Genomic DNA, 16,348 nt, shown 5'->3' on the forward strand with positions numbered 1-16,348 from the left:
ATCACTACCATTCTCTCTCTTTTCTTAAAAAAAAAAAAAAAAAAACCTCTCTCTCTCATTGTGATAGAGGACTTTCTCTCTCTCTCTCTCTCTCTCTCTCTCTCATTCATTGTGATAGAGGACTTCCTAGCCTTGAAAGAAACTTTTGGTTATGGTTTTGGAATGACAACTTGCAACCAATGAAAACCAAGGGCGTATCCCATCCTTTTGCTTGTGAGAGAACAAAGTGATTTTGGCCTCCTTCCCTTCTGCTTTAGGCTCCCAAAACAATGAGTCAATCACCCCCCTCCATGCATGAACCTATCCTTTTCCCAAGCTCTTATTTTATAATGTGCATGTAAACTAAAGTCCATATTTATTTATTTTTTTCGTGTATATATTTATCATAAGCGTCTAATGACTTCTATCGTTACATTTTACTTTTTTAAGGGCTTTTAATTAGGGGTGGTAATTCGTGTCACGTGTCGTGTTTTGATTGTTTATTTTTAAATTTACAGTCAACCCGAACACGACCCGTGACACGAAATTTTTTAAAAATCGCAACACGAACACGACACGACTACTTTACGGGTTGACATAACACGACATGAAAATGACCCGTGAACCCGAAATTGACACGAAAATTGTATACTTTTATTTAGTTTTTTACATATTATAAATAACGTAAAATTCATAACACACTACAATACAATAACATCCATTAAAATTAAGCAAACAATAGTATAAGATTTTAAGTATAACTATCATGATATCACAAGTTCATAATAAAATCAAAAATATGTAATGAAAAATATATTTATTTTTTAGTTTTTTACGAGTTTCGTGTCGTGTTCGGGTTAGGCAGGTCAAACCCTAAATTGACCCGTGTTTTTCGTGTCAATTTTAGATCGACTCAATTCTGATCCGAATCTCTTTTTTCTCAATTCTAACCCGCGAAATTCGTACCGTTTTCAAATCATGTTGACGTATCGTAACCCATATTACCAGCCCTACTTTCAATAGTGTTTGGTCCCTCCTTTTCTTCCTTAAAGTGGAGGCCTAGTGATTAAGATGATCGAAATAACAGAGCAATAAAAAGGTTATAAATGAATTGAATGCTAGCACATGATAGGGGTTGGTGGTCGCATGCATGCCACAAGTAACAGAGAAGGTGCCCTGCATTAAAACAAACAAATGGGCTATCCATGAGCAAATGCAATCCTCAACCCCACTCAATCTTCGGCTAATATATATCTTCTTCTAAGTCAAGAAGACACCAAAACAACATATATTAGTAAAACATAAATAAATAGATAGGGTTAATTTCACTTTAAACCCTGAAGTAACAGACAAATCTTATTTTAGTCCACAATTTTAAAAACGTCCTAAAAAAGAGTCCTCAATGTAGAGAATTGTCCCAAATCAATCCTTCCGTCCATCTGATTATTATGACATCAACATGAAATGGCATGACATAATCATGTGTGTTTTAGTAGAGATTAATTTTATAAATTTATATGTTGGTCCATAATTATAAGAGGGAAACCATCTTTTTTTTTTTTGGTCGAGATGTTAGAAGTCAAATAGAGAGAAGTACTAGTTTGAAACAAGAGTAATCAGGTTTTTTTTTTTTTTTTAAAAAAAAGTAATTAGGTGACTTGTTATAACTTACACGATAGGGATCAAATAGAGTTCTATTATTGTTTAGGAGTTGAAATCGAAATTAACCCAAAGAAATAAGAAAAGGGGTTTACTATTTGTGGCCCGGATATTGACTGCAATTGTGAAATTCAAATCAAACGATACTTCAAAAAAAGTGTAACGGTATTCCTTACGCTTATCTCATAAGGGATGTTTAATTTAGTCAATATCACTATAAAATACATACGACAAGGTGCCCCACTTAGAAATTTTCGTAAATGAATAAATATATACTTCACAATGGTATGATCATCTCTAATATAAATACTAATGTAATGTCAATTATATATGTAGTATCAGAATGTATGATATGAAATAGTATTTTCATTTTTACTGATGTATAATGCTATTTGAAATGTTAAATATAATTTTATCTATAATTATTAGAGAGATTTTTTGTTATGGCTGGCGTACAGGTAGGTCATGTTTTTCTAACCGTTAGATGTGCGTACTTTTTGACTTTTACCTGATTTTATGCATATCCGACGGACATAAAACCTGACCTGTCAGTATGTTAGCGTATCAAAAAATGTCTATATTTATTAAGTTTTGAAAGTTGTAAAGGTAAACTTTTATTTTTTAAATAATTAGAAAATTACAAAAGTTGCAATAATTATATAAAAAAAAATAAACATTTTAACCAATAACAATCATATGTCAGATTTTCTTTAGGCTATACTTGGTGAAAAATTTATCATAAATTATAGTATATGAGAAATTTGGCACAACAAATAACATTTCATTAGAGAGTATTTTTTACACTCAAGTACTAAATTTACAATTGACACGTTAATTATAGCATTGCATTGAAAATGCTCTAAGTTTCATCGTTCACAATTCGCATAGTGGAGCGACTATGGTTAAAAGAAGTATTTTACTCATTATTGAAGCGATGAAACCGTTATAAAAAAACAAAAAAGAAATATTAACATTACTTTTTCTTACTCTCTTTGTCACTCTTTACATTTATTATTTGACAAGTGAAATCTATTATCTCATTTTTTATTTAAATAATAATAGATCATGTTAAAAGTATCCGTGTGTTAAATAATAAATGTATAAAGTGATAAAAAAAATATCAAAAAAATAATACTAGCATTAATATATAGTAGGTTGCAATTTGGAGTGAGATCTTGTGGCAAAAAGGTCTTTATAGGTGTCATCGGACTCAAACTTTAGTACGACCTTGTCACTTAAATTACACCCCAAAAAAAGTACGATTGAAATCTGACAATTACAAACCATGAAAGAGCGTTTCCTTAATTAAAATTTAAGCTCGAATGAAGTTTGGTAGGGAGTAATGACAGGTTTTTTCCATTTTCAAAGTTTGACATCTTCAATCGAGAAACTTAATTGCTGCTACTGTAGATAAAAGCTTCAGTAGCTCGCCTAGTTTGACCGTTTGTTCATAGATTAAAATCATGAGATTATAATTATTTTTTATTTATGTGTATTTTTTGTGAGAAAAAATATTATAACGAATTATAAACTATGATTCGAATCAAAGAACGAATCTTTCAACCAAATGGTATGAGATTATAATTATTTTTTATTTATGTGTATTTTTTATGAGAAAAAATATTATAATGAATTATAAACTATGATTCGAATCAAAGAACGAATCTTTCAACCAAATGGGCTCTAATGTTGAACAACTTCAAATTCGAACATATCTCCCTCACAGTATTACGCGTCGTTGGCCTTATTAGCAAAGCGCTGATTATTAGCCATTTCACCAAAACCACAATCAATATAGAATGGGTACAATCACAGCCAAACGCAAAATTAGGCTGCTACACTACTTGCCATTGTTCACGGCGAGGATAAGTCCAAGTATTTACTAGAAGAATTATGTGATAGGGCGAGATAAATCCCCCTCTCATTACATGGTGGGTCCACCTACTCACCTAGTAAGACCCACCTTATGTGAACAATGGAGTTTTAACTTTACGGGGTTATAAGAATGATTAGGTCTCGTTCACTTCGTGAATTTAAATTTTTAATTTGAACTGAAATGTGACATTTTTTTAAAAAATTTCACTGTAATAAAAAAAATTAAATGTAATATTTTTTTAGAGCTTTTAATTATAAAAATTTAGAGCTGAAAACTCAAACCAGCCTTAATATTCTATATCCTACCACAGAATTCTATCGTGTCCAAAGCGAATGCAGGCACCATAAAAAGTCACTGCTATTTTGCTTCGATTGATAATAGCTAATAGCTGGAACACTGGGGACACGTCAGTTTGATGAAGACCAGTGTGGTCACGGAATTACAGAAAAGAAGGGTGATGCCTCTCTACTACTTGCCTGCAACTCTACAAGACTCTATGATACTATTTATTCTTCCATTAATTCCCGTCAAGAATCACTGTAAATGACCCTGAAATATTAATGAATCAGAAAAAAGTTTCTCTGAGCTATGATGGTAATGATACACCTTCAATATAACTAAGCAATGCTATTCCATGAAACTATAAAAATTTTCGTCCGTAATTTAGTCGTAATATGTTTGGTGATCAATTTATAAGCATACAATTGTTTTTGTGCAACTCCAAAATTTCTATTTCTATACATGCAATCCTCTTTTTATTTTGAACTGCCTAAGCTAATGAAATGAACGGCAGACTGAACACAAGCAAAATGTTGGATTATTTCTATGTTGGACTGGACCTGTGACTTGTGAGCATTTCAAGCCTCTAAACGTCTGAACCAGTTGCTAATGGTTCTGACAAGGACTCTACTGTCATTCAAGGAAAGAGTTTTGAGTCCCTGAGCAATAGCATCTGCTGGAGTGTACACCTCACCTACTTGCCACTTTGGCTCCTGATCATGCCAAGAATAAAACAGGAAAGAAAAACTAGGATTAGCAATCTAGTGCTAAAGTTCAAGACAATAAGATTTTGGGTCGATTTTAAGCATACAGAGTACTGGTAAAGAGCTCGCTTGAATTATTAGATGTGTAGGTAGCAATATAGCGCAGTTTGATTTAGAGTTGTCAGTTGAGTACCTGTATGCATGGTGTGATATGGTTACCACTTAATTCGACTTTTTCTAGCGTTCCGCCAATAAAATCCACACGAGGCTTCAATGTTTCTTCAAGAAGATCTGTCTCATCGATTGTGTCGAAACTGAACTTTACCTACAGCATGACAATACTTTGAGACGGATGATAAAAAAAAATAAGAACCATCCATTTCATCGCAGTTCAAAACAAGGGGGGTGGTATTACACATACAAGTAGTGTGTGCTTGATGTTGTATGAATTCTTGCAACGATCGCGATTTTCTGAGGGTGTGGGCTTGAACTCCGATATCCCTTGAGTGACCTGATATTGAATTCATAGAAGCTTTTGAGGTTATCATCCACCGAGATATATCATTTAAACATGCAGAAGATGCATTGAGGGCATAGGCTTGAACTCCGATATCATTTAGACGTATCGGAAAGGTATCAAAATACCTCGTTAAAAACAGAGGGCAACTGATCAACAAATTTGGTAACTGAAATCAGAGTCTCCTGATCATTGTTCGGTATTATTGCTCCAGCTGCATCAATTAGCACCTTCCATGCATCCCCTAGATTTGAAGTATCAATACATTTGGAGCATGAGAAAGATTTTTATTTTTTATTATTATTATTATTATTTTTTAAAAAGCTCATAGATACAGCCCATGGCATAGTACGCAACTACCAGTCACAGCAGCTGAATTTGAAAGAAGCCAATAAATAACAATAGTTGGCGCAGTAGGTAAAATGTAAGTGTGATATATAAAATGTGTACCCAGAGAATGACAATGTAAAAGGAGCTAAACAGAAGTACGGTACTCTCATAAATTGTAGTAAAGGAGCTACCTGAGGCACTTCTAGCCATCGAATAAACTGGAGATGCTTCTACAACCGGCATGATTTGTCTAACTAGTGGACCCAACTGCAGTACGGTACTAGAAATTAGACCAATAAATCAAGACAATTCCAAATACATCAAGGAATAAATAATCTTTTTCTCTTTGCTACTTCTAATTCAAGTTTTTCCCATAGACTAGTATCACTAAGACTGCAATAACTAGTGGAAATACCAGGATATCATCCTAGGACCTCCGCATAAAGGTGTCCCACAAAGGAAGATTTCTCATTTCATTACTAATCACTCTAGTGATAGTTAGCATAAGAATTAAGCATCTTCGACCATAGCATCTTCAGCAACGTCCATAGCTAGTCAAATATAATAACTCCTTTCCAATAATAGGCTCAAGAACGTTAGCATTGAACTTATTTGTTTATCTATCTTGACACAATACATCCTAAAGTACTAACTATCAAAATAAAATGTCGACATTAACAAGTTACAGCAAGTATTATTTCCACAACTTAATTCTGCAACAAGGACAATTACTAACCTGCTCAAAGTAAGGCACTGCCTCCGTCGCTGGCCTGTTGTTGTATGAAATTATGACATTCGCCTTTGACCACAGGAAACAATAATTCAAGCCAAATTCAGACGAAAAACACATACGTAAGGGAAAAGCCAGTGAAAAATGACACCAAAATCAAGCTTCAATATATATAAGAGAAAAACCAAACCTTTGGTATCCTTTCACAGAAATAGCTTCCCGTGAGTACTTGTAGCAATGCACCATTACTATACCAAAAATTAAATTTTTTTTAAAAATCAATATATCAGTGCATAAACCACACTTCCTTGACAACAAAAGGCCGTTAATTACAAACTTGAGCTACCTATGGCCAACAGAAAAAAGAGGAAGATCAGAAAGCTGGGCAGGCGTAAGATTGGCCTGAGGAAGCCCAGATGCCAAGACTGAATCCAAGCACGCATTGAACCTTTCGTACACTTGCTTAGCAGCATCGGCATGGTCAAAAGTCACGTTGTACGGCACTGAAATAACAAGAAACCCTTCTTTGGCCAACAGCTCAATGACATAGCTGAACCAAACGAACAAACCCCCACAAATTCATTTCCAACAAAAACCAACCCAAAACTACCAAAATAAAAAAAAGAATTTAGACAGAAAAACCAAAAGAGGACCTGTAAGTGAGTTCAGGAGCGGCTCCGATGAAGGCGCCGCCCAAGAATTTGACGACGGCGCGAGGCTTCGTCCCAGTAGGCGGAGGAATTACGAGGCAAGAATCCATTCGTGTGTAGAATCTAGTACTGTTTTTGGTGGTTATCGTAGCGTTGTTGTTGTTGGCTCCGAAATCGCGTGAAGAACCTGCGTACCCATTCAACGCCGCAGAAGAAGAAGAAGCGCTTTTTACTGCCGTCGCTCGGTTGCCATTAAACTGGAGATTGGAACGACGGCGATTGAGCTGTGTCGCTGGGAAAGTGTGTTTGGCGCCGAGTAACGAGGACGACGAGGACGAGGAAGTGGAACAGGTTGCCAGTAGCTCCATGGAAACCCAGATGAAAGTGAAGTGAGGTTTTGGAATTTGATTATTGTATTATTGTTGTTATTGCTATTGCTATTGCGACAACATCAGTGGAGGAATGTTTTGCTCATCTGAGTTTGTGACTTGTTAATTTGAGATTTCGTTGGGAGAGAGAAGAGTTCTGGAATACTTAAAACGTAAGTTGGTGGTTGCGCCACGATTTCGTGAAATTCCCTTTGGCCTTTCAAGTCAACGATGGGATTTCTATTTTTTAATTTTTGTTTTTTTTCAGACCTAGTTCATTTCGGCAATTCAAATAAAAATAAGTTTTTGTTATAATAATTTTTCTAATAAAAATTCAGAACTAGTTCATTTCGTCAATTCAAATAAAAATAAGTTTTTGTTATAATAATTTTTCTAATAAAAATTGGATTAATTTTAAAAATTATTCTCGAACTATAACTCTTATAACATTTTGTCCCCTAAATTTTAAAAGTAACATCTATTCTTCTCGAATTTTATTCCGTTAACAAGTTTTATTCTTCTATTACAATGAGTGACATAATTGTCACGTGTCACTTATTTAGTGATAATTAAAAGTGCAATTATGCTTATACCCTCCTAATCAGATAATTCCTCATTTTTATTGAAAAAATTCACCATCTTTGTTCCCATTTTGCTTATTTTTTTTCCTCACTTGTTCATCTATGGCAAGTTCCTGCAATACAAATAGTGGTGGCAACGGCTGGGTAAACGACAAAATTCGAGGTCCTATTTGATGTCGATGTTGGTTGGATCCGGTAGTGAAGACATCACACACGAAGAAGAATGTAAGAAGACAATTTTATGGTTGCATTCAGTATAAGGTAAATCGGTTAACATTGGACAACAAAGCTTTTGTATATTTGGGTTGAATATGGTTAATTTGGGTTTGATTGACACTGTAGGTTGATTCTGTTTTAGTTCGGGAGGAATTTTTGAAATTAATCCTTCATTTTATGATTGAATGCATAATAAAGAGGAGAGAGGCTGTGGGTTTACAAAGTGACTTGATAGTGGAGAAAATTTCCGTGCAAGAAAGCGGGTTCTAAAATTAAATTTCAATGCAAGAGATGTGGTTACAAAATTAGTAGAAAGAGTAACAAGTTGAACCAAAAAATTGATAGCTTGAATGAAGAAATTATGGAGTTGAAGGATACATTTAGAAAGAAGAGTGTAGAAACCGAGATGGAAATAAAAAAAAATAAGGTTCCTCAGATTTTTCTTTTCAGGAGAAAAGTTCTAACCCTAACACAACCAAAAAAATCGACAAAACAGGGTTTTTTTAAAACGTATTTGAGTTTTTTAATCATTTTTTTAATAACCTAGGGTTGTTGCAGGTTAATTTATGATAATACTCTCCTCAAATGGGTCGCATACCTGACACGTAGCGATTTTCGTCACTCATTGTAGCTGAAAGATATAACTTGTTGAGAACCGATGTTACTTTTAAAAATTCGAGAGGTCATAGTTCGGAAGAATTTTTAAAATTAATCTATAAAAATTTAAATTTAACTTTTTTTGTTTTAGTGTTTACTTCCACATAAATTCATTTGTCAACTCGAATTGAAAAGACAAAAGTGAAAAAACAAATAAAATTCATGTTGGAGCCATTTTCACCCACACGAGATATTAGTATTTAGACAGAAAATAAAGTAGACTCTAAGGCCCGTTTATTTCTTATACTCAAACTCAAATTATTCATTCTACTGAAGTGTTTTTTTCTTAAAAAAATTTAAATTTCAAACGTCAAAATTAAAAATCATAATTTGAGTATACTTTTTAAACAAGCCATAAAATAATGTGATAAAATTTACGTGTTACATTTACTATGCTAGCATTTCTCAAACAGAAAATTGATTTTTATTGACAAAAATGAGAATTGAGAAGTCCTCCCAACACACGCCCAAGACAAAAACGACATCAATTTCAGTAAACGAAAAGAAGAATAAGAACCAAGAAGAATAAGAACCAATTAGAGAGATCAAGAAGTTAAGAACAAAGAGTAAAGCCACAAGAAAATTCAAGATTACAAAAATGATAGAGAGAGAGAATCAAATAACGTAACAGAAGACAACAAAATATAAAAAAGACGAAAACATTAACAAACGACAACATATTGTAAATGGAGAAAGGAGAATAAGAGGTCAAAACGACAACAAAGTAAACAAAAAGCAGAATAAGAAACATCAATTAGAGAGAGGGGAAAAAAAAAAAAAAAAGGCTCCAAGCTTAACGAAATATATAGTAAATTACAGTAAAATATTTCAGAAGCTAGCAAGACATAGCATATGTTTCATCATCAATTACCCAATTCTCCAAGGCATTTTCAATAGAAAGTATCCAATCCATAACTACAAACATATCTGAACACCATTGGTCGTTTAAACCACGAAGCCAAGGCATTATATTGGAAAGTATCCAATATAATGCAATCCAAGGCAATTTCGACTTGCATTATATTGGAACTCAATTGGAATGGCAGGTAACAATTCATTGTAATCAAGTATTACAAGATGGGAATCATAAAGAGTTAAACAACCACATAAAAGTTGCACCAAACTAAACATACATGTATTCACCACCACGAATAGCATTTGCAGCACCTTTCCTCTCTTCCTCAGCCTCCCTCTCTCTCTCCTTCCAGCTCTCGTACTCATGATCGTCTGTTTGCAACTCGTGTCGACATATTGGGCAAGAATTGTGCTCATCCTGCCATCGTATGTCACAAAATCAAATTCAAGTTCGAAGAACAACAAGAACAAATCAAAAAAATCTGCAATGCCTTTTTTTTTTTTTTTTTGTTCAAAAGTTGGAATTACCAGCCAGGGCTTTAGACAAGGAGGGTGGAAAGTGTGCTTGCAAGGCAACTCTTGCATCTCATCGTTCACAACCAAATTCTCTTTACAAATAGCGCACTCTGCATCTTTACCAAGCTTTCCCAGTATTTCCTCCGTAATGGTGATGATTGGAAGCTTTGCCACAACTTCTTTACTGGCCGGTGGGACTCTTGGGGGCCCTCTTTCATCCTCCATTATCTTTTTTTTTTTCCACAAAAAAAAAAAAAAAAAAAAGCAAAGTCATATTTACTCGCTCATTTAACATCAACACAACAATAATACAAACTTAACCATTTTTCTAAGAGCAAGGAAGTACCGGAATAAGAACATCATCTAAGTTTTCGATGAGGGATTGAATCAGATTGGCGGCAGCGCTCCGCGAGGCATCCTCATTCTCCGCCGGAGCTCGAGAAGACGACTCTGCAGTCAAGAGTGTGGCCGCGGCATTCAAGAGGTTTGACTGCACCAGCCATTGAGGCTGTGGTGGCTCCGGATCCACAGTTAGATGCCCCTCAAACAGATATCCTGAATTTTATTGATCTTTTTTAAGGCAATGTGCAATAACAAATTGAACAGTGCCATTGCAAATATTTGAAATTAACTCTAATCTCATGTTACATTATCAATTACTGAAAAACCTTAAGTATTACCAATCACAAAGTGACCTAACATTGAAATTTTATGTACAGCAGTTAGGCAATGTGCAATCACAAATTGAAGAGTGGAACTACAAGAATTTGAACTTACCTCTAATAAAATGATGACGAATTTGAAGAAAAACACATTTGAATTTAATTTAATTTCTTTTTTGAGATAGAAAATAAAGTACCTGAATCGGCGGGTTGAGAGGGAACGGGATTCTCAGGTTGATGCAAAACATCCTTGGCCTGAGCAATGCAAGACTGCAAATGAGACTTCTCCGATGGGTCGGAGACCAACCCATGGGCCTGCTCGAACAGGCCCAGCCCGGCAAGCCAGAAACCCGGCGAGGTGTACCTCGCCTTCAATACCGTCGCCGCTCGGCAGATAACAGTATAGAACTGAACAAAAAGGATGAACTAGAGAATTAAATAAAAGAAAAAAACTTGAAAAAAAACAAAAAAGGAAGAAAAATTACCGATTTGCGAATAGAAGGGGAAGAAGAGGAATAACGGCGGAAAAGGAGAGATTTGAGGGAGGAGACGGCGTCCTCGAACTTGTTCTTCTTTGAGAGATCTCTTTGCAATTCCTCCAATTGTTGTTTCAAACTACTTCCATCGGACTCCATCTTTCTTATGTTTATTTTCTGTACGCGCTTCGATTCTATCGAATGTTGTATGTTTTGTCTCGGATTTTTTTTTCTTTTTCTGAGAAAGGATTTTGTATCTGAATTTATAGATGTGTATTGGGTAATTGGGTTTTTCTTGACAAGGGGGTCACCGCCGAGTCACGTCGGCGAGGCTGCTGTGCGGGGAATGATATGCTGTGGTACGCCTCTTTTAAACTGCTTGCAACCCCTACGCTAACCTAACACCCCCACTTATATGAAGCCACGTCTGAGAGTTTGATTAATTACGGTGGAATCCTGGTTTCAATGCAAAATTAAAAATAATAAGGGTTAATAATACGAATGATTCTTGAAATTTACTCTCAATTTTATTTTAGTTCACGAATTTTAAAATATCGTACAAGTTGTCTCTTCAATTTTGATCCTTCTATTAACCGAGTCTTTAAAATTTCACAAAATTTGTGTAAATTAAGGATTAAAATTTAGAGACTTTATGTGGAAATTAACTTTTATTTTTTGTATTATTTTTTTCTCTAAACTCTAAATGTTTTTCATTTTGATCTTTAATTTTTTCATATTCCGTCAAATATTTAATACTTAACTAATAGAATGATAAAAATTGAAATAAAGTAAAACTTCAGGGACTAATTACGAGATATTTTAAAAATTAAAGATGAGATTGTGAGTAAACTTCAAAAATAATTTATGAGATTAACTCAAACAATAAATAAATGAACGTAATATACATGTCGTTGTAATGGCGTGCTACATCTATAGACGTATTTGTAAATCACGAGAACGATATGTAAATCCACTCCGATATCAATTTTTGTATATCAATTTATACGGTATATGAGTTATCATTTTTTTATTAATAAATATATATTTTTATTATTAATTGATGTGATAATAATTTAAATATTTTTTAATATAAAAATAATAACTCACATATCATATAAATTAGTATATAAAAATTGAGATTTGAGTTTATATGACTGGCATTATTCTTTACGTAAAAGAAAGCGACAGGTTGTTATATTTCTATATGTGAAACTACATATCGTTTATGATTCCTGGGATGACTCGAGAGCCATGGCAAAACGGCATGCCGTTTACCCTCGAATAAATGAGGAGGAAGAAAAAAAAACCGTCATACTATCTTCTCCGTTACCCCCACGGATTTTTAATCCCTTAAATCAAAAGAGAGATTTTCAACTTGGGATTGGGTTACAAGAAGATAGTGGGATAGTTTTAATACGTTGAAACTTAAGTGATTGAAATAGAGTAAAACAACAAATTTGACGATTTTACAAGTTGAAAGTATCTTTACTTAATTTATTTTATTAAAAAAACGACATCTAACTTGAATGTAACTTTTTTAGTCACATAATTTGCCATCCAGCTTTATTGTAATCTGTCTTGTACTGTATATATTTAACATTCTATCTTTCCTACCCACGGAAAAGAAGTAAGGTATAACAATCCTCACGGTGTTTTTTTTTTTTTTTTTTTTTTTTTTTTTTTTTTTTTTTCAATAAGAAACAAACTCATTACAGATAGACAATGGGAAAGAACAAAACTCTGTTCCGACTTCCAACATGTCAACAATCAGTCTCACTAAAATCAGTTAAACTACATGCCAATTTCAATTGGCAACTTTTTGCTTCAAACAATCCAAATAAGACAATCAAACATATGTTAAAAAGAATATCAACTGAAAAAAACAATGCAAGGGGAAAAAAAAAAAAAAAAGGAGCTGAGACATCTAATTCTAAATCATTAATCTTGAAATCATTTTCTACTTCTCAAACAGAAGCTTCAATCCTTGGCTCAAACGAGAATGCAGACATGAACTCCACGGCTTTCCCATCTTCACAACATTTGGGCAATTCAGTCCACTCATTGGCCACCAAATCACACAAAACATAGCTGAAGAGCTCCGCAGAGTTTAAGCAGATTAAAATCTGGTCTCCAGCCCCAACACAGTTTATATCCACCTTCTTGCCATACCATTCATGCGACATCGCCGGTGGCATTGCCGCGATTTGGCGCCACGCCCTCGAATCCTCGTCGTACCACCACACGCGCAGGCTAGCGCTTTCGAAGAACTCCGACAGCAGCACAACTAGCACCCTCCCTCCACACTCCACCACATCGATGGAGTACTCGGAGAACACGGGCAGCAGCCTCGGGTACTCGGTAAAGCTCTTGCGGGTGAGATTGCAGGCCACAACCCTCCCTGTGGAGCTTAAAAAATACACAAGCTCCTCCCCATCTTTGCCGCTGGTTATCACTGATGAGTACTGCTTAAATGGGCTTCTCTGCATATTGGTAGCAACTACATTCCCGGCTTTACTGAGGAAGTACACGGCATTGTCGTCATTCGAATCGAATTCTAAACGATTATTGTCAACAACATTTCTGCTCAATGCCGTCTCTTCTTCCCAGCAATTAGTATTGGAATTGTAGACTCTGAATGAGAGGTTTGGAATCTCACCGAAAACTAAGGTCAGCTTATAATGAGAGCTACAATGGAGGCTTGAATAGGCTTTCATAACAATAGCATGAAGAGGGAGATTCTGTACGGACGGATCAAGAGAAGAAACTTCACTACATGATCCTGTGACGGGATTGCATACGATGAAGTTTCCGCGCAAATTGCGGAAACAGATCAGCCCGCCGGAGGCTGCGACGGGCATGGTGTTGTGATTGGGGGTTTCGTGGAGGAGAGTTGGGCGATTGAGCCTCTTCCAGTTCCTTTCAGCGGAGTCAAAGACCACCATTCTGCTGAGATTGGGATCGACCATGAAGAACCACGGATCCCGCGAGGGAACGGCGGCGCAGGCGAGCCTGAAGCTCGCGGAATCCGCGACAGATTTCCATCTCTTGCAGACTGAAGTCAGACGGAAAAATGTGGAGGTCGGTAGCCATGAAAGGACCCTTTCGAGAACGTCTTGGTTAAGGTCTTCCATTGGGAAGCCGCTGAAAATGGAGCTGTTGTCTATTTCTTGTGATTTTCTCTTCCGGTTTGCTACTGAAGCTGAGACATCATCTTTGAGCTCCATCAGATAAAAGATCCAAAAAACTGCAAAACAAACGGAAAATATTAAGACAACATTCTTTTTTTTTTTCTTTTTTAAAAAAAAGGCATCTAAAAATAGATGAGAATCACTTAGAATTTACCAACCCCAAAATGAAATTGGAATGCAACATTTGGTTTACAAATTTTTAGAAACAAAAACCAGGAGAAAACCCTTTTTTTTTTTTCAGGCAAATATCCATAAATTACAAAGATTAAAAAAAAAAAAAAAAAAAAAAAAAACTCTCCGGAGAAAGAGGATAAGAAAAGAGAAAATTGGGAATGAACCAACCACATTGAAGAGGAAAGATACCTTATGCTGCTGCGGCGAAAGAAAGAAAGGAAGAGAAGTGAGGAAGTGAGGAGTGTTGAAAGTGGATTTAGGGAAAATGGGTTTTTGAGAATGGGAAAGAGTAGGGACACAATGCTCACTCCAACTACACATATAAATGGACAAGATGACCCAACGAGGAACCAGGGTGGGAAGCTTCCTACTAAGCTCTTTTTGTTGTTGGCGTTGACACTTTTTTTTTTTCCCTCCTTTCCTTTTTGTTCCTTTTTTTTTTTTTTTGCTTTATAGAGACTACAGTACACGGCACACACGAGGGGGGTTTATTGTTTACTTAGTAAAGAGAAAAAAAAAAGAATGTATATATGTCTAACTGGACTGTGTATGTATATATATATATATCTATATATATGTTTCTTATTTTACACTCTTAACTCTTTGTTGTTGATAAAATTCAAAGTGAAAGTAGAGAGAGTAGTTGACTCTTGTCTCGCCTTCTGGCTATCTTCTTCACTACACCACTAGCCACTAGGCTTTGGATTCCAAAAAAAATCCGAAACGAAAAGAGAAAGAAAAAATGTTAAATGAAAGAAATCACTTTAGTCGTCTTTTTCTGACATGAAAGAAAGAGAAAGGGGAAAAAATTAGGTTTCAAAGAAAACCAGCCCCACGCTTGAGCATTGCCCTCTTAAACATGTCAAAGGGGGGTTTTGGTTTGGCTTTTGTTGCTGACCTTGCTTACTATTAATAAATAAGGAGGTCAGATTATAATTCGTAATTTTTTACAATATTTTTTTTATAAAAAATACATATAAATTAAAAATAATTCTGAATTATTATTTTAAATTCATTAACTAAATGTTCATAGTGATCTAATTTTAATTAAATTTAACGATTAAAAATTAACACTAAGTACTTATCGGTGAAGGTCCCAATAAATAAAAGCAAGAAGCAAAAGCAAAAACCTCTCCTGCTTATGTGCCTCGTTAAGGAATCTCATTCCTCTCTCTCTCTCTCTCTCTCTCAGAAAGTCAATGCCCAGAATCTTGGCTCCCTAAGCCAAGCATTTCACAGGGAACCAGAAACAATAAAATATAGAACAAAAAGCCGCTAATTACGTTTCATTCATATTTTAATTGTATGTTTTTCAAACAAAAGAAAAGAAGCAACTATATTGCGGTGGGATTAGATACTCTACGACACGAGGGCAGAGATCTCGATGCCATGCAAAAACTAATATCAAATTCTTCTGGCTCGGGTCTCCATGAATTTGATCTCCCTTCCTCTTTCCCACACTTCAACAGAGCTTTTGTCTTCCCGTGTAACCCAGAATTCCCGTGTTCCCACTTTCCAAGAGTAAAAGAAGAATTAAAAAGGAAAACCAAAACCAGAAGATGTGGATTTTTACATTATTGTCTAATTATTCCTCTCTCGGGTGAAAAGTTGCATGGAGAAACGCTGGGATTTTTATTGTTGTGGCCTTGTTGTCACTTATATTTGTTATCACTCATCACGTAGAATTATAACGTTATAATGTTAATTACCATAATTTAAGTTGCGATCAAACTAAAAGAAAAATTCAGCAACACGTCAATAGAGCATAGGAATTCCCAACTCATTATGATCCTTGAATTGCATTCTGTCATCTTAATAAATAAAGTTCTGGAGTCCCAAATAATAATTTTTTACAGTATTTTTTTTATAAAAAATACATATAAATTAAAAATAATTTTGAATTATTATTTTAAATTCATTAATTAAATGTT

The 16,348-nt window shown here is 35.0% G+C and overlaps 3 protein-coding genes across 4 annotated transcripts; all 3 read right to left on the reverse strand.

Annotated features, from left to right (window-relative positions):
- Window positions 1–3,804: 3,804 nt before the first annotated feature.
- LOC21401601 lies at window positions 3,805–7,239 on the reverse strand. 2 transcript variants are annotated; one of them, XM_024166930.1, is made up of 10 exons: window positions 6,728–7,239; window positions 6,421–6,624; window positions 6,265–6,322; window positions 6,081–6,143; window positions 5,536–5,611; window positions 5,143–5,258; window positions 4,919–5,008; window positions 4,691–4,822; window positions 4,354–4,506; window positions 3,805–4,063 (listed from the first exon to the last, which is right to left on the reverse strand). In XM_024166930.1, the coding sequence occupies exons 1-9, from the start codon at window positions 7,090–7,092 to the stop codon at window positions 4,372–4,374; spliced, it is 1,239 nt and encodes a 412-aa protein (XP_024022698.1). In that variant the 5' UTR covers window positions 7,093–7,239; the 3' UTR covers window positions 3,805–4,063; window positions 4,354–4,371. The 2 variants fall into 2 exon arrangements, with proteins under 2 accessions (XP_024022698.1, XP_010098402.1); XM_010100100.2 differs by lacking the exon at window positions 3,805–4,063 and having other exon boundaries at window positions 4,145–4,506.
- Window positions 7,240–9,397: 2,158 nt separating this feature from the next.
- LOC21401602 (E3 ubiquitin-protein ligase AIP2) lies at window positions 9,398–11,352 on the reverse strand. Its single transcript, XM_010100101.2, has 5 exons — window positions 11,065–11,352; window positions 10,777–10,987; window positions 10,264–10,472; window positions 9,930–10,145; window positions 9,398–9,819 (listed from the first exon to the last, which is right to left on the reverse strand). The coding sequence occupies exons 1-5, from the start codon at window positions 11,212–11,214 to the stop codon at window positions 9,670–9,672; spliced, it is 936 nt and encodes a 311-aa protein (XP_010098403.1). The 5' UTR covers window positions 11,215–11,352; the 3' UTR covers window positions 9,398–9,669.
- Window positions 11,353–12,618: 1,266 nt separating this feature from the next.
- Window positions 12,619–14,726, reverse strand: LOC21401603 (F-box only protein 13). Its single transcript, XM_010100102.2, has 2 exons — window positions 14,607–14,726; window positions 12,619–14,299 (listed from the first exon to the last, which is right to left on the reverse strand). The coding sequence occupies exon 2, from the start codon at window positions 14,277–14,279 to the stop codon at window positions 13,020–13,022; it is 1,260 nt and encodes a 419-aa protein (XP_010098404.1). The 5' UTR covers window positions 14,280–14,299; window positions 14,607–14,726; the 3' UTR covers window positions 12,619–13,019.
- Window positions 14,727–16,348: the final 1,622 nt, after the last annotated feature.

Source organism: Morus notabilis, unplaced genomic scaffold (assembly GCF_000414095.1).
Source record: "Morus notabilis unplaced genomic scaffold, ASM41409v2 Scaffold348, whole genome shotgun sequence".
In the NCBI taxonomy this organism is placed as follows: Eukaryota; Viridiplantae; Streptophyta; class Magnoliopsida; order Rosales; family Moraceae; genus Morus; species Morus notabilis.

What these genes read in the sequence shown, in the direction of transcription:
- LOC21401601 (XM_024166930.1), bottom strand. Translation starts at nt 7,092, where the DNA reads ATGGAGCTACTGGCAACCTGTTCCACTTCCTCGTCCTCGTCGTCCTCG. An exon ending in TCTGTGAAAGGATACCAAAG is followed by an intron (nt 6,144 to 6,264) that starts GTTTGGTTTTTC and finishes CTGTGGTCAAAG; the next exon opens with GCGAATGTCATAATTTCATA. An exon ending in ACATCAAGCACACACTACTT is followed by an intron (nt 4,823 to 4,918) that starts GTATGTGTAATA and finishes GTCATGCTGTAG; the next exon opens with GTAAAGTTCAGTTTCGACAC.
- LOC21401602 (XM_010100101.2), bottom strand. Translation starts at nt 11,214, where the DNA reads ATGGAGTCCGATGGAAGTAGTTTGAAACAACAATTGGAGGAATTGCAA. An exon ending in CCCCTTCTATTCGCAAATCG is followed by an intron (nt 10,988 to 11,064) that starts GTAATTTTTCTT and finishes CTTTTTGTTCAG; the next exon opens with TTCTATACTGTTATCTGCCG. An exon ending in TAGATGATGTTCTTATTCCG is followed by an intron (nt 10,146 to 10,263) that starts GTACTTCCTTGC and finishes AAAAAAAAAAAG; the next exon opens with ATAATGGAGGATGAAAGAGG.
- LOC21401603 (XM_010100102.2), bottom strand. Translation starts at nt 14,279, where the DNA reads ATGGAGCTCAAAGATGATGTCTCAGCTTCAGTAGCAAACCGGAAGAGA.